The sequence below is a fragment of the Stigmatopora nigra genome, chromosome 22, assembly GCF_051989575.1.
Source record: "Stigmatopora nigra isolate UIUO_SnigA chromosome 22, RoL_Snig_1.1, whole genome shotgun sequence".
NCBI lineage: Eukaryota > Metazoa > Chordata > Actinopteri > Syngnathiformes > Syngnathidae > Stigmatopora > Stigmatopora nigra.
The window spans coordinates 7,789,589-7,807,151 of NC_135529.1; the positions used below are offsets into that span (position 1 = coordinate 7,789,589).

Consider the following 17,563-nt stretch of genomic DNA (forward strand, 5'->3'; position numbering starts at 1 on the left):
AAAATGTCACTTCATACATAATTGTGGATTAACAATTTCACAAATTAGCATTAGAAAGAAAAATAAATCGAGTTGATTGACTGTCATAAAAGTTTACTGAATATTGGTTTGGTAATGACAAAAATAAAAAATAAATTAATAACTATAGATTATGCATCTATAATGGACTATAATGGACTTCATTGAAACCACAAACGCAAGTGTGGTAAATAAATATAGATTATTATTATTTTTGCAAATCTTTTAGAAATATATTCAATTGAAAAAATGTCCACCTAATGGTGCAGTCCCAGCCAATCTGGGTTCGAATCCCACCGGGTGGTGCGAGTGGTTATGTCTGTGTTTGGCTGAGATAGGCTTCACACTATTTAAATAAGTAATACATAATAAGTTTCTAGAAATAGAAACAACACAAATTCATGCATTATCCATCAGAATACACTAGATGGCCATCTTGTTCAATGTGTAGAAAACAAATTCACCCTGATAGGATCAACATGAAGTCAGTACTGAGCACATTATGAAAAGAAACTTAATACAAACACTGATAGAAAAATTCGAGATTTATTTAACTTGAAAATAACATAAAATTCCACCTAAACATACAGAATAAGTAAACACCTAAACAGTACATTGAAAATATCACCAACCACATAAAACCATGGCTACAGGTATCAGGTCAGCTCAACAGCAGCTAAAAAAAAAAAAAAAAAAGTTTTATTTTTCTTTTTTTTCCCAAACTAAGTACATACGCCATGCACAAAATAATTATCCTTTCATCTTTAGAAATGCTTTTTTTCCGTCAAGTCATTTACGATTTATCTTCCAATTCTGACTACTTAAAACTCTTATCTTGAGGCCTGACGCAACTGTGAAAAAGATTAGGTCATTTCCTTTCACGCGTTGTTTGAAAATAAAATAAAAAATTCGCACATGCAAAAATATTCTGTCACGCCACGCACACCTTAGAACAATGAAGGAAGGACTTTTAGGGAAATCACAAGCACCAGTAGGCAGAAAGCCTGATGATGTCACCCTGGCACATGCTCAATGGTCTGGCCTTCTGCCTCTCTCATGTTGAGAGCAGATGATAACAAACTCGACAGTCGCAAGCTGCTCATTTCAGAAGAACAAATCATCACATTTCCCAAACCGGAACAAAGTCTGTGAGCAAAATAGAAGAAATGGAGCAGTCAGTAGGAAGTGGTCGACGCCACTATTCGTGTAGGCACTCGCGGTTCTTAAACAGTGCACAGCAACAGCAGTTAAGGGTGAAAAGTGATGTTTTAGTTACAACACAAAAAATGTTATTTCCAACTTGTGGCTTGTTAAATAAGTTCCTATGAAAAAATCTGCTTTGAACATGTGCAAATGCATTTTGGAATCACATAATACACATTGCAGACAATCCAACTGAAGACACAGTAACACAGAACTTTGAAACAGTGATGCATAAAGCCTTTGGTGCTCAGAAAGATAAAACACGCATATTTTTTTGAGGACAAAAAGTATTGAAGATTGTTGGAAGAAGCCCCAGACCAAACAAAGGGCGCTTAAGACAAAAAGATACACAAAGCGCGGCACAAAAACGTAATTCTAAAGACACGCAAACAAATTGTACTGTATGGCAATATTCAAATCCTTCATCTGGGCTTTAAAAGGCTGAAATAATCGAAAATAATTCAGCCCGCCATCTTTTCCAGTCCCTTTTGACATATTGGACTAAGTGCAAAAGTAAAGCCCTCTTTGAACAAGGCGGTTGTGGACCCTCTGAAACCCCTTTGCATTTTGATTCACCAACCAAAAGATATCCTATTCATGAGTTATCAGTCTAGATTGTTTATCAGACACATATCTAAGTCCTATTCAACAGAATGATGCAGAAATGATGTTATTTTCTATGTACCATATGAATGTGGATAGTAAATAAAATCACAGCGTAGATGCTTTTCCCCCCTGAATATATTTCGGGAAATGATATTTTTGTCATAACACAGTAATTATGGTCTCTGTGCTTGCATACACATAACCAGTAATATATATATTAGTATGATGCAAGTGGAAAACAATGAAGAAGTAAACCTAGTTTCCCCTTGAGTTCCATTGACGTTTAGGGAATAAGTCCGTAGAGTGGAGGGATCAAAAACTAATGGGCTTACAAAGGTGAGGGCACTGAACATAGACAAAATGCTAATAGATGACAACCTCAACAAGCCACACACTGCAGCTTATCGTGATAGGCTTCACCGAGTGCTTTCCTTTGTGGAGATTTGGGCCGGGCTGGTCGTGCCATTTTTGTTGTTGTTGTTGTTGTTGGGAGTGTGAGGTGCGAACAAATCCCCACAATTACAGATCAACTTCAGCTTAAACGTCACCATTGCAGACGGTGCCGTGCTGACCTCTGGTTTGTCTGGGAATTGGTCATAATCGAAACGACGAAAGCCAGAGAAAATAGTTCTCAAAAGAGTTCCAGTGGTGAAGAGTCCTTGGCACACACTGCTAACTCTTTGGGTGGTAATGGCCTTGATTCATTGAATCATGAAGCCAGGTTGCGGGGCCACACGAGAAGGGGGTTTCCTCGGCAAAGCGGAAGGGTACTGTGCTAGGAAAGGATAGCCTGACGAAACATTCGGGTAAGGTTGACCCGTTCGAGGAGGAATTGGTGGATACGGTGACACGGCGTACAAGGTCGAAGGCGCAGGGTCGGCTGTTGGAACTGGATGTAGCAGCGGGGCCGGCTGGGACGGGGGAGCTGGAGGCTTCCTTCTAGGCTGAAGAAGAGGGGATGAGTCACTGCCTGCTTCCGTGAGGAAGGAGACCGAGGGTCGAGCTCCTATTGATATATCCTGAGATCGGGAGTTAGATACCGATGCCTGTGGAAGCTGATGACCCTTGAGCACCATCTCTTGCAGCTTCTCGATCTTCACTCTTCTCAAGTGCGCCAGCTTCCTCTGGTTCTGGTAGGAATCAATAAAGGCTTCTAAGGTCACGTCGCCATCCAAGAAAGAATCGGCCATGTTCTGGGGAAGGAAATCATGTGCAACACATCAGTACATTACAAGAGAGCATGCAATGACAACAAGTACTCAGTCAATGGGTTTATAATGACGGCCTGGTAGGTATATTGAATCCGTACAGATTTGCAGGAAACAGATTTTTGGAGACAGCAATGTCATTACCTCCGTTTCCTCTTCTACTTTGGCTCCCTCTGCTTGTAGTAGAGCCAACAGAATGTCCAGAGACGAGTTGCCAGTTTTCTGATCTAAAACAACAAATAAAGTATGCCCAATTAAATGAGAACGAGTGCTAGGAGACACAGAACAGATTTACATTTATCAAACTATAGTTTTTTCTGAATCAATGAAAGACTTATTAAGGTTGTTTACTTGTCAAATCAAACATTTCATCAGACAACACATCTAGGTATGGAAACACATGATTTTCACAGAGGAAGTCATAAAAGAAAAAAAAAGTGCCATCAGCATATCTAACAACCCCAATTGCTTTCTGTTTGTGCATAACTTCTTCAAATGAAGTGATCACGTTACCCCTTAATCTCTAAGGTTTCGGTTTTGTTTGAGGTCCTATGCAAGTCTGGAAGTGAACACCAGGAATTACTTTGTATCAACACCAGACACCAAAGAGTTAATTAATCGGCCAGGTCCTGTACGTGACACATTTCCTCTTCCAAATGTCCAGTTCACATAAAATAATGGCAAAGATTCAATGAAATATTATGGTACAACTAATAATGAGTCTTCCCCCATTAACCCCAAATGTATTATATCTTAGGTCACCCAGATTCACATCCTTAACAGTCCATGTACATATACTATGCATACATTTTCATACTGGGGCTACAATGTTTATTTTGGGCAGTTGGAATGTGAAATGCCAGAACATATGGTATCTTATTTTACTATCTCCTCTACTGATGCCCCTGAGAGCCTGAACGGTTCATAAATATTTGCCCTAAGTAAGCATAAAGACTCGTAGTGGACAACGTCCTAGTAAACTGGATCAATTCCACAACACTGCACACAGTGCACATCCTTCACCGATTAAACTACCACTTCCAGTAGCCATCCCAAAAAAAAGGTCATCTCAACAAAGGGATAAAGCTCTGACATTGTGTAGAATTGTCTTCAATCCAATGCAGAAGAATCTCCGGTGTATGGATAGCAGAATAAGGAAGTCCAGAAACCAACTGGTGTGTGTGTGTGTGTGTGTGTGTGAACAGTATTTCATCATCATGAAAGATAAACAAATACTGGAAATGTGAGACTTATCCTGTGACTGCCAGCAGCTACAGTCAAACGAGGAATTATAAAGGGAAATGCTATCAAAACCTACTTTATATCAGTAGCATGATAATAAAATTCCAGGAAGAACAAAGCATCTTGGCCTAAAAATTCTGCCTATGGTGATGTAGGGAAAAGAGACAAATGTAATTAATTTTATTTGTTATTTCTATATATGAAGGTAAGATTTGATTTTTTTTTAAACTTTCCCTGTATAAAACGTTTCATAGTTTCTACAAACAGCAATATCCTTTGCAGTCTCATTTCAGGAAATACAATGAATCCATAGACACCATCATTTCAGAACTAAAAAGCCAGTACTGTCCAGTGGAAAACAGACAAAAAAAAGTCAGGCTCAGTCATCCACCATTCGCTCTGCCCACTGCTTATGTTTCCCATCAGGCTTTGGCAGTACAATGGTCCACTGTGCTACAACCTCCAACAAGGTAACGCAGTGCTGTGGCATTGGACAAGGTTTGCCCTTACAGTTTATCTCAATCAAACAAGCATTTTTTTCCGTACCTTTAGATAATAAATACGGCTAAACAGCTAGATTTGGTGCACAAAATGTCAACACAATTTTTCATTTTATTTTTTTAAGGAGCGGTATGCCCACTAGTGTAGACTTGCCACTGCTGGCTTAATGGTGATATGATACTGAAAAAATGTTGCATTAATAGAACAATAAAAACAGGTAAAAAGAAGGTGAAGCAACTCAAAATGTAGAGCTAGAAATTGTGAAACCTCATTTCAAACTAATAATGACTCTTTGACCAGCATAGGTGAAAGGGGAAAATATACAATTCTAGCAAACAGCAATACTTTCTATTTTGCTGCTATTGTTATAAATAAAGCGTCTGGCTGATGATTGAAAGTTTGCATGCCTCCACACCCAAAGCACACAAGTAGTGCATGGTTTGAGTCTAATGCAGCTAAAGTGAAACTTTTGTCACGATAATCTATGGTGAAGAGCTCAAGCTATTTTGAGATAGTTGCTGAGCAACCACTGCGTCAACACAATACGAGTATGGCGACATCGTGGTCGGAAAGCAGTGTGAAGGAGCGTCAGCAATAATGAGACTGCATCAGACTCCATTTAGATTTGTGAGATTTCACTATCTAAAATAAAAGCAGACAAATCAGCACCTGGTGATGTAACAACTTCTCGAAATAAGATATTAGCAACGCCTAAAAGGGAAATAGCCAAACTGGAAAAACAAGTTTGAGAGGACAGTGTTTGTCCAAAAGAACAGCAATACCACAACCAGCATGAGAAATGCATGTTCAAATTAATTTACACTCAATTTGAAATTGAGGAACCCTGCAGCCTATCCCAGACAACTTTGCGGCAGATTGTGAGCAATAACCTGAATTGCTGGTCAGCCAAACACAGGGCACAATGAGACAAACGACCATTCACCCACACACTCATACCAAGGGAAAAAGAGTGTTCAACCGTAACATTTTTTCACTTCTGTATATATATATATGTATTACTAGGTTTAACATGACTTGTAAACATTAACCTCGTAAGACCCAGACTCTTGCAAGGCATGCATTTTTATTTCCCCTTCGATATTTAGGCTAGTTGGAGCCCGATGAGCATAATAACAAAGAATTATAATTTTACATGATGAGTTTCCGAGAAAAATGGTCATAATGATGATCATAAGTGGACGCCAAGACATTGTAGTCCAAAATTTAACATTGTAGTCTTTGACAAACATAAAAAACATGACGTCCACATGTGTGGTAGTACATTTCTCTTCCATAAAAATTGTCCTGGAAAAAAATACATAATGAGTTTATGCATGATAAGATTGGCTCTTGTGATTTTATCTGCTTCAATAAAAGAATGCCAACATCAAGGTTGGACTGTGTTACAGTAGGCATAATAAATGGGCTTTTATACCTAGAGTGGACTTGCGTAGCTGATAAGCTTCAAAGCTTTCTTGAAGGCAGCCATATTTCTTTGTGAGAGTCTCCTTCTTGAGCTCAAGGCCAGGTTGGAGGGCAAGGTTTTTCTCTGCCTGGGTTCTGTTGTTAACAAGTGTTGTCTCTTTGCTCTGCTGGACATCCTGCATCTGGGAAAACATGTCAGCAATATATTAAAGCAAAAGAAAATGAATCAACCCTGCACTTAAGATATGACAAATTAACCATACAAACAATAGAATGCGTTAAAGAGTGACTCACTTAAACACTCAAACTTTGTTCTGTTTCTACACCGAGCAAAGGAAAAACATGTTATACTGGAAAAGTAGCTAAATATATAAAATACCATTGTCTCAAGTAACCAGCTTGCGCTATCATAGAAGATACAAATTTTTCATCAAATTGATAAAAACAATTTGTAATCATTGACAATTTTTGAAGTGAATTGAATTTGATTGTTGTCACAAGCTACAATTACATTATTAATTATTTTAGCGCCAACAAGAATGATGACACGAGTTTTACACAAAACAACAAGCAGATACCAAAAAGTTATTTCTATGGCTAACCATGCTTTGACATTGCAGGCTAGGTATTGGATTCATATAGCACATTACAGTGTAGTGGATCTCTTCATGCTAAAGTTTCAGTCGCTGACCCGTGACACCCACCGTCTTTGTTTACAGTCTTTTTTTGTTTGAGAACTACCCAGAAAACCTTTTCGCCTCTTTGCTCGGCTTCTTTTCTTCTCAAGAATCAAGTCAACAAAAGTATTGTTGTTCGAGCAAATAAGCCCATCCCACTTAGCGGCTTATAGAAAGAGAACCCCATGGAGATTGGCAGACTGACAAGGTGTGGATCAAAAACAGAAACACTGACTCACAACACAGTCAATACTCACCCAATTTCGGGAAGATGAAACCGGTTTAAGTCCTCTACCTTTTATAACACGTTATTGTTTAATTCACATTACAATATCAACACTTTCCACCTTAAGATGTCCAAGAATGTGGCTTTCATCGTTCTACTTATGTCTTTATCACTAGTAGACTTTTAATTCATTTGAACTGGGAAGTTGACTGTAGGTTCAAATGGATAAAACGTCTATTGCTGTCAATGGCAGCCAATGAGTTACCAGGAATCAAAGAATGAAAGTAACAATGAACTTCTGTCTAGTAATTATTTCTATTCACTCAATTTATAACGTATCTAAATAGCTTTAGCGCACAAAGTAAAAACAAAAACAAGTGCAATAAGAAAATAACTAACCGACTGAGCTAATAATAGTGAAGTCGCTATTTTTGGATCAGATTCAAGTATTTTAACACAAAATTCCGGGATCTAAATAAAATATAGTATACCTAGTGAGGCAGCATTTCGCAATCTGGTTTAATGGAAAATACTGCTTTCTGAAAATAGGAAAAATTGTTGTGTGGTAAATGAGACAATGGCAATACTATGTGGACAAGTTAAAATCATAATTAGCATTTTGAGCCTTGCGGTATGTCGAGACGACACGTAAGTGTCGTAGCTAGGAAACTTCTTGGCATGTTTTCTTTCGCGTGACTCACCATGACAGTGCTTTCTTAATGAGGATAGTTCAGTTTTCGCACCGATCCCAAAAGTATTTCAAGTTATAAAAGATCTCCACCACTTACCAACTGTTTTATTTCAGTATAACAAGCATTTACCTAAACGCAAAACATCCCATATGGAACAATGTCGTATACAAGACCAGACTTTGAAACGCTTTACCCATTTGCTTGTCAAGGTTATCAACGTGTACGTTGATCAACAACAAACTAAAATGCATTTAGTTTTGTAATTGTGTTATACAACATAATGACAAATGTTTAAACAGTGTTGATGGGCGTTTAGTAGAAAAACAAAACAAAGGCTTCAGGAAAGGCGAACGACAAGAAGCCAGTAGCTAGCAACTATCGACTAGCAAGACTTAAACATACCTCGTCCATTTCGCCAATTATTTTGGTAAGTTTTTCGTCGTCTTCTAGAAATTCGTTGAGCTGATGCAATGTGTACTCGCTAAACTTGCTAGAAAAGGTCGACATTTCTGCTGCCGTCGTGTATTTTCTCCTCGTCGACAGACACTCGTCTCGCCTCGGTTTGTGACAGCTGACTGAGCTTCTCTTACAGGAAGTACAAGTATACAGGCCCAATGTTGCCTTCAAGTTCCGTCGGAAATAATTAACCAGAATACTAATTTGGGTTCGTAGCAAATTGAGGGATGGTGTTAAATTTAAGTAATTACTTTTTCATTGTATGATCGTATTTTTTCCAAAGGTTAAATTATTTACATGAAGTGTAATCCTGGCCATCAAAGCAACCACATCAGCTCTAACGAATCAAAGCTGTATAAAATATACAAAAGCTCAATTTGTTATTATATAAATACGTCTTAAAGGGTTTATGGGCGGTGGAAATAGCGTAATAAAAAATTAATAAAAGAGAGGGAAAAATATTATTCGTGGTTAATTTTTAACCACATCAAAATTGAAACCAAATAATTGGAAAATGTCCAATTATTCATGAAAGCAGCATTTGGCCTTAATCCAGAGGTATTATACAGGCTCAATGTTTAAATATAAAAAAAAACGGACACACAAATTCCAGATTTCGATAGATAAAAGGTTCTCATTGAAAGTCATTTATAGTGTATTTGTTTAGAGCAGACCAGTGCATAACTGTGGGTCACAAATATTTTGGGGGTAGATCTTTTCACCTGAGGCAGGTGTGATGACACAAAATATATAAATCAAAATATAGTCCATAGAAATGAACACAGAGGTTGAACGAGTTGCTCAGGAAAAGAAAATAGTACTTGCACATTAAAATATCAAAGCTTTTAACCATCTAACTTACACATATTAAACAAGTCCGCATTCTACCACCTGGTTTTAAAAAAGTTTTAAAATTGCCTCATGCAAACAAGAAAGCATTAATGAACTGGCCTTACTGAACAAAGTACTTCACATTAGTAAGAAAATAGCCTTGGTCTGTGCGTGTTTCAAGAAAATAGCTTTGTAGATTTTTTTCTCTTTGATACATATTTTCATTTCAAAACGGTGTCTTTCATGGTAGGAGCCATCGCTGTCATTGATAACATGACATACATATTTGGTAAAAGATTCAACAACAAAACACACATTTGCATCATTTATTTTTAATAGCGAGGATTATACCCTTCCTCACTAGCACTACTGCTATGTCTGCTTCGTTGGTGTCCTCCATCAGGGTTCCAGGAGGAATTATCTGGAAGGTTTAGTACTTCATCCCCAGTCTCAATGCCTAGAACTTGTCGCTGGACCAATTTGTAGTACAGCCCCCCGCTGGCCATCAGCTGAGCGTGAGATCCCTGTTCAGCTACACGGCCTTTATCAATCACTATGATGCTGTTTGCCCTCTCCACAGTGCTGAGCCGATGGGCAACCACTAACACAGTGTGCTCCTTCATGATGTTGTTTAGAGCTTGCTGAACCTGTAACAACCACAAGAGAGTTAAGCAGTTAAAATACGCCTACATTTAACTACCCTAAACCCTCATTTGATTCATTGGCTGCCACTAAAACAGCTAGACGCCATGAGAATATGAGCAATTAAAGTCAGTCATCCTTGTTAAAACAAATGTATTTAAATTTCTTCTTGTTTAATTTGGACTTAAGTGTATAAAAAAATGTTGAACAAAAAAACCCCAAGTAAAATTCAAATGTAAAACTCTTAAGTGTGACTGAAATTTCCACTCCGGGATACTCTGGTTGAACTCCCCAAATGTAGTACTTTTTTTGATGAGTTATGAAATTGCATCATCCATTTTTCATCAGGTAAAAGCAGGCTCTAACTTACAATGTGTTCACTCTCAGCATCCAAAGCACTGGTCGCCTCATCCAGTATGAGAACGCGAGGATGTCGGACAAGAGCTCTTGCAATAGCCACTCTTTGTTTTTGTCCACCTGATAATTGTGCACCTTTTTCTCCAACACCTGCCGAAAAGGAAGATTAAGCGGACAACAGAGCGGGAACAGTTTAACTCATGTTGATATAGAGTAGAACGACATCCTGCAATCTGGTTTTGTAGCACCCTTGTCATACATAGAGTATAAATGACCTACAATGTTCCCGTCAAGCAGAACAACCTCGTGTTCGCCCATTTGACACCACTGATTTAAAATAGATGTGCGAGAGAAAAAAAGATATACAATATTAACTTGTGAGATAGCCATGAGGGAGAGCGGTGATAAAATCATGAGCGTTCGCTTTCATTGCCGACTGTGCGACAGCATCCACGGGGACATCCGTGAGACCGTAAGTGATGTTCTCCTCAATGGTTCGGGCGAAAAGCACCGGTTCTTGGCCCACAAGCGCCACCTGCATGATTCAACATTGTCATATTTTGGTTCATTAGAAATAATCATTAAGGTATCACTGCTATTGTCTGCATACAAATTTAATTTACTGACCTGAGAATGAAGGTCTTCATGCTTGAAGGTGTTCACAGGCTTTCCATCCAGCAGGACATGACCCTGCTGGGGAAGATAGAAATTTTCCAATAGGTTGACACAGGAGCTCTTTCCACTCCCTGAAGGTCCCACCAGAGCAGTCACTTCACCAGGTTTAAGTGTGAATGATACTCCCTGCATCAGAACATGAACAAATAATAATAATAAAACAACTTGAGTCATATAGGATTTGTACATGCATAATTTAAGTTATTATGAATTAAAACCTTAAGAATTTCAATTTCTGGCCGAGTAGGGTAAGAAAATGTGATATCTTGAAACTCCACCAGACCACTGAACGTCTCCAGAGTTTCTGTCCCATCTATTGGATGTTCAGGTTTTCTGTCCAAGTACTCAAAGACCTTTTCAGCAGCTCCAACACCCTGCATAAGGCCTGAGTAAACTGATGCAATGTTCTGTAAAAAAAAAAAAAATGGATTCCACGTGCAATTAGTAACAGATTCTAGACCTGGTCAATGATTTACTGCATACAAACACAATGAGAAAAAAATAGATGAAATACCGCTAAACATTCGCCCATTTCAAGCATGTATATGAAAAATGATAACAACTGGCTGCTTTCCATCTGACCGGTAACCACCAAGTGGCCACCGTAGGTGAGGATGGTGACCTCTAGAGCAAGCTCAGAAATCTGGAAAATAGAAAGAATCCAGATGAAGACCAAGAGCAATCATTTTGGTAAGTGGCATAATGATTGACACATTGTCAGATACCTACACAACTAGACCACATATAGCAAGCATATGCCAGGGCTTGTTTCTTGTTCAGATGGTACATGACAATGAGTTTTTCGTAGTACGAGTCAGCCTCTCGATCCTCATTGGCAAAACTTCTCACCGTCTTCATGGAAGAAATGGTTTCTTCTGCCACTTTGTTCGCCCTTGCAAGAGTTGTTTGCACCTCTTTAGTGAGTTTCTAAAAGTCATTTTAAATGTTTAAATGAAGCAAACTTCCATCCATGTTCAAATACAATAACAATATAGACTTATTGAGAGGTTACCTTGTAGTAATTGCCATAATACTCTGAAATAAGGGCAATAAAGGGAAGTCCCATCATGTTCACTAATGTTAGTTTCCAGGACATTCCAAACATGAATATAAGAAAGCCAACAGCCTTGATGGTGCTCCTCAAGAGCACGTTAATGTTCTGGGAGATGAGGTCACTCACTTGGGTTGTGTCAGCTGACAGGCGAGAAGTGATGTCACCTGAAGAAGGCAAAAAACATGACAACATTCAAGTGCCTCGTTTCACTATTGTGATGACGCTGATGACTTACCTGTGTGGTTTTCATCAAAAAAGCCAATATCCTGCTTCATTAGGGTTCTGAAGAGGTGATTCCTGAACCGAAGATTCAATCGTGCAAATGTCAGCGTGAATACTCCTCCACGCACTCCAACTGCAATTGAACTAAATGGGGTGGAAAATACATTTAAAGCCATTTATTAAGAGATTTTAAATGCAGTCTTGCAAAAAGGCACACTCTCACAATGAAATACAATGCAAGAAGTTTGTTCACATATTGACCATAACATGTTATCAAGCTGAATCTAAAAGGTAACCAAAAACACACCTGGTGAAGGCCAGGACTGCAAGTGTGATGGCAGGTTTAGCAAAGTATTCCATACTCTGGTGAACCACTATGTTATCTATGGCCTTCCCATAGTAGTAAGGTATGAATGCTTCACCTGGAAATGGAAAAACAGAAGCAAAGATTCAAGAATCAAGAAATATTTGAATATACAATAGTCATTGAGCATCCGTGTATTTGGACATCACATATTGAGTCATGTCATAACCAAGGTTGCCTCCATGACCCAAAATGTGATGTCCATGTCAAGTCTTTAGCCACATGGAGAAGAGACCAAACTAATAATCTAACTAGAAATACTCACACACAGCAGAGATGACAAGGAATAAAACAGCGACAGTTAACAGTCCACCATCTTTTTTGGTGTAGCTCAGCAGACGCCCTAGTGTAGCTCCTGTGGTGGTGGACTTTGTTTCCTTTTCACATGGGCTCTCCTTTTCACCGTAATCTGCACTATCTTCTCCTTCTTCACAATCACGTTTAATCAAGTGCTCATTGTCATGAGAATCACCCGATGGACTCGTGCTATTTTCCAACCCGAGTAACCACCACGACACTACAAGTCCCAGTGAGGAGAAACAGGTCCAGCAAATCAGACTTAAGGACCAGGGACGATGAGATAGGGGTTCAAGTTCACTCAGCATCAACAGTTTGGCCAAAGTATACGTTATAATGGACTGGCAGACTAATAGGACAAGGGTGGTGAGTTTAGCTACCCTGGGTGGACCCTCTTCTACATTCAAACATACTCCAATGGAGGCACCGAGGAGAAGGGAAGCTCGAATAAGGACGGTCGCCCAAATATCCAAGGTGGACTTCAGAATGCTGAACTTCACGCTTTCCTCCACAAAGATGTTCCAATGTGTCCCACTTATAAATAACACTGTGGTGATGATGATATCCAGTAAAATGTATGAAATAGTGACACTCACGTTAATTGTGATACCCATGCTTATTTCTTTTCAGGCACACAAAAAGGAAACGGTTATCGTGTATTATTTGGGGATTCAGGACACAAGTTCTGTCAATGGAGTGAATTTCTGACTCAATTCAGTTTTGTAAACAAAATAAATAATAATTGACAGTTCGGATAATTGTTTGACGAATTGTTACCAGCACAATGTCAAAATAGCTTAAAGCAAGCAGGCAAAGTTGAGGTCTTCCCGTTGTTTCAAATCACGACAGGCCCGTGATTAAGTCCCAAAAAGGCTTACCGGTAATTAAGTCACACATTTGCAAACAATTTCCTGTAGTCAAAGCGCTGCGTTAACCTTTACAGGTGCACTCGCAATGTCAAGTCCGGTTCGTTTACTTCGGCGAAAAGAGCTTTCATTACGACTTAGCTTAGCCGTCGTCTAAGCCCTACTTGGAAACGAATTTTGGAAGTATTTGGGCTTCTTGCCGGGTGTCCCCATTCCTCCTAGCGTGGGCAGACTGGCAAAGACACCTGGCCCCGAATGAACATTTCTGCGACGGAAGAAGAGTGTGAAGCTCCGCCCACCGTCTGTCGTCCCGTTCTGGCTCGTTCAAGAACACAAATAGCGGATTTTAAAGAAGACGTCAAGTGATGCAATGAATCGTTACTCTATGATGAAACCTTTTGAAATCATTTACGGCATAGTTTGAAAAAGATGAACTGATAAGTTGCGCTCCTTTCAGTCTCTTATTTTGGGACTAGTCGGATGTGGAAGTGGAGAAACCGGTGGGTGTTTTTGCAATCATTTGCAAGCCACTCAAACTTTTTTGTTGTAAAATTAATCATTCATATTGAAAGTGACCTTTTGCCCATTTGAAACATTTTGCCACGAAATCACACTATGAACATTATTTTAAATGTATCAAATGTTTTTTTTAAATAAATGAATAAAAACCAATCAATTAATCAATTTTATCAAACAATTGAACAAATGTTTTATTTTTTATGGCAGTTTGTACTATATTGGTATTGTTCACACCGCCTTTCAACTTTAATACAAGCCATATATTACATAATGTTTTTATTCACATGTTCTTAAATTGTATAAAAAATCTTGGAACTCTATTGTAACCTAACTTTTATTTTTACATGAAACATTTAGGTGTTGCATACATAACAAACTCAAGGAAGTGTATACACATAAGTCCACTTTGTATACAAAGTGTAACAACAGCTAAGGTAATATACAAAAAATATATAAATAGTATATAAAACGGGCAACACGGTGGAGCAAGTGGTTATTCTGGCAGCCTATTAAGGTATGACATGATTACAACCCCTTTAGTATGTGAGATGGCGTTAACTTAAAAAATATTTCCATCCATAACTTCAGAAATTTGCAATATGCTCTCCTTAATTCGATTATCAAAGTCATTAATCCTCAGTGGACATCAGATTCTTCCAAATGATATGTTAATTCATTTTTTATAACCACTGAGCTGCTTTGCTCCGTAGCCAGCACCGTCTCCACAGGCAAAGATAAATATATACCCTCTTCTTTAATTTTTTTAGAGGAAGAGGGATCTCCCGCGCAAATGAATGGCTTTGTTGTTTTAAAAGTCATTGAGGAATTGTTGGGTGCTTTTCTCTTCATGCTCTTTTGTTCCTGTTTGTAGGCTGCTTTCATGTTGGCAATCACCTAAGAGGACGCACAATGGGAATAAAAATAGAAAAAGGAAAATAATCGGAATTTTTCCATCTGACCTCATCACAACAGTGTTTTTTTTTGTTTTGTACTATTGTGGTATTCACTTGATATTTAAAAGGGCATGAGGAAATGAAAATGCTTAATTTCTACTAAAATATTTTCTTGCAAATACTTAGCATGTAAACAGTCTAAACTATAAAGGTATCAACCCGAGTCCTTTTTGAAAATACTATATAATAAAAAGAAACAATTACCAGCTGCTTTACTGTGTTCTGCTGTTCCTGCATTATGGTCATGTAAGTAGAAGCCTTTTCTTTCACAGGATACACATCCTGCTCCTCCTCATCATATCCAAGTGGGTCATGTATGGCCTCCAAAAAAAAAAGGAAAGGGAAATTACAGGGAACAGAAAAAAACATTGTTCTTTTTTTATAGGTATTTTGCACCTGTCATACCTGGTTTAAAGTGTTGACTTTCCGGTTAAACATGAGACAATAAGGAGAGAACTTGGTGGTGGGGTTTATGGATGTTCTAAAAAGGAACAGTACAGGGTCCAGAAAATCATCCCAGTCTGTCTGCTTTTCCGTCACCATCTGCTTTACGGCCTCCTTCAGCAATGGACCGGTGCAATCGTGTAGTGGGTTAAGCTGAGGCTGAGCTAAGGGAGAGACTTTCTGCAAGATGCCCCATCTGTTGCTCAGCAGATTTGTAACCTACGCAAAAGAGAACCCACAAGACACTGACCCACCAAAGTTCCATATTTTCTCATCTTTCTGTTGTTCAGCTCATTTGAGTTATTTTTTGACTTACATCTCACCTCATCACAGAAGACTGGGCTCTGTGTGCACACAATTGTTTTGGGGGCACCAAACCTGAAATTACAGTCAAAATATGATTCAGAAAAAGTACATTTCCAAATTTTAAAAGGGATCATTGTTACATATTAAATCAACAATAATGAGAAACTTGGTGCTTAAATATGTTAATTTTTAGATATGTTTTTCTTCAATAAGGACTTCAATTTATTAAGGAGTTACCAGAGCCACATTTAAGTCCCTTCAAGCAAGTATAAAATATCTGCCAATCCAGAACAAAGTTAAAGACAAAATTTCACTCTCAAAATGCGTGCTTTTACCTGGACATACATTTGGAAATACACCTTGCTACGGATACAGCATCCGTCTTCTGCACCGGAAATGCCTCGGGCCATTTACTAAAGTAATCGATGAGAACTATAGCATGTGTGTTGCGTTGCTGGGTCTCTGGGAAAGGCCCTAGGGAACAAAAATAAAATCAAAATTCTAAATACACACAGTATGGTTCATTCCAAACAAATAAAATGAGGCAAAAACCTATGATGTCAATTCCCACTATATCCCATGGAGCATCCACTTTGATGGGTCGCACTGTTCTTGCCAGATTTTTATTCCTCTCTGCATGTTGACATGTTTCACATACTTTAATCTGAAAAGTGAGATGATAAAAATCATTGATTTTGCACATCATTTTTAAAAAAGAGAAAATTCCTCATAAGGATAGAAAATAATACCCAGTCCACCACATCCTTGATGATGCCCAGCCAGTAGTATTTGCTCTGAATTCGGTGGACGGTCTTCTTCTGACCTAAATGATGTCCGATGTCATTAAAATGACAGTCGAGAAAAATTTGTCTCTTTCTTTCCGCCTCAATGACAACCTCCCTCTTTTCGTCTTTTTTTGGTCCCACATAGTAGAGTTTTCCATCTTGAGGGGGGGAAAAAAGAAGAAAATAAACAAACAATGTGCAGTCAAGAACATTAACATGTTAGGTTACAAAATAATTGCAAAAGTCAATGCAAATTCTGTGAAAACACTTTTTTGATGTCCCATTGGTGCCATTTCAAAATGAAAAGACAATAATCACGTTTTAATGCTTGAGGGTTATTATTTATTATACAAATTAAACAGGTTTGAATGAATGGGTAATATGCAGTGCATTATGATATTAAAGACGGTATGGTATGCCCTTGAAAGCAAGGGTGATTTTAAATAAACAAGTTTGGAAAACAGTAAGAGTTTTTTGAGAACACACTTGCAAATTTAATGGAATTAAAAGGATATTGGATCAAACCTTACCATCGATGATGAATTTCTGTGCATATCTTTTGAGATTCTTCTTCCTTAAGGTATTCATAGACTGAGGAAAGCATCCCTTGGCTACAAAAGTGTAAATGTCGCCGAGTTTATTGGAGCTGGAGTCAACCACCTCCTCTTCTGCTACCTGCAAAGCGTCCACACTTAACATTTCAGCAAAGTCTTTTTGACAACGGGATAAAAAACAAACATCAGAAAACATCTAAATACATGTTCAGCTAATGCTAAAACATGCGATTGGAGGAGTCTCTTCTTCATTAATGAGGAAAATTGCAAAGTGGATCATTATCGCCACCAACTGTTTCGTAATGCAAACAAGTGAAGCGCACATAGCCAGTATACATTGCTAAATATTATGTGACTTCCTAATTGTTATTGAAATTGAACATGTCCAACGCTTGAGCAGTATTTAATGTTATTGTCATGAAAAGTTGTTTATTTCACTG

The 17,563-nt window shown here is 38.3% G+C and overlaps 3 protein-coding genes across 4 annotated transcripts; all 3 read right to left on the reverse strand.

Moving 5' to 3' along the window:
- Nucleotides 1-545: 545 nt before the first annotated feature.
- On the reverse strand, nt 546-8,585 carry LOC144215711 (vacuolar protein sorting-associated protein 37B-like). 2 transcript variants are annotated; one of them, XM_077744806.1, is made up of 5 exons: nt 8,201-8,584; nt 6,214-6,385; nt 3,180-3,262; nt 2,868-3,020; nt 546-2,771 (listed from the first exon to the last, which is right to left on the reverse strand). In XM_077744806.1, the coding sequence occupies exons 1-5, from the start codon at nt 8,303-8,305 to the stop codon at nt 2,529-2,531; spliced, it is 756 nt and encodes a 251-aa protein (XP_077600932.1). In that variant the 5' UTR covers nt 8,306-8,584; the 3' UTR covers nt 546-2,528. The 2 variants fall into 2 exon arrangements, with proteins under 2 accessions (XP_077600932.1, XP_077600931.1); XM_077744805.1 differs by having other exon boundaries at nt 546-3,020; nt 8,201-8,585.
- A 674-nt stretch (nt 8,586-9,259) lies between these two features.
- LOC144215708 (ABC-type oligopeptide transporter ABCB9-like) lies at nt 9,260-13,884 on the reverse strand. Its single transcript, XM_077744802.1, has 11 exons — nt 12,665-13,884; nt 12,343-12,457; nt 12,049-12,179; nt 11,772-11,977; nt 11,489-11,686; nt 11,274-11,402; nt 10,978-11,166; nt 10,712-10,885; nt 10,460-10,619; nt 10,098-10,234; nt 9,260-9,732 (listed from the first exon to the last, which is right to left on the reverse strand). Exons 1-11 carry the CDS (start codon nt 13,308-13,310, stop codon nt 9,418-9,420), a joined length of 2,400 nt encoding a protein of 799 aa, XP_077600928.1. The 5' UTR covers nt 13,311-13,884; the 3' UTR covers nt 9,260-9,417.
- Nucleotides 13,885-14,246: 362 nt separating this feature from the next.
- LOC144215709 (gypsy retrotransposon integrase-like protein 1) lies at nt 14,247-17,531 on the reverse strand. The gene is made up of 8 exons (XM_077744803.1): nt 17,100-17,531; nt 16,534-16,727; nt 16,337-16,448; nt 16,120-16,258; nt 15,802-15,856; nt 15,440-15,697; nt 15,239-15,355; nt 14,247-14,975 (listed from the first exon to the last, which is right to left on the reverse strand). Exons 1-8 carry the CDS (start codon nt 17,317-17,319, stop codon nt 14,718-14,720), a joined length of 1,353 nt encoding a protein of 450 aa, XP_077600929.1. The 5' UTR covers nt 17,320-17,531; the 3' UTR covers nt 14,247-14,717.
- Nucleotides 17,532-17,563: the final 32 nt, after the last annotated feature.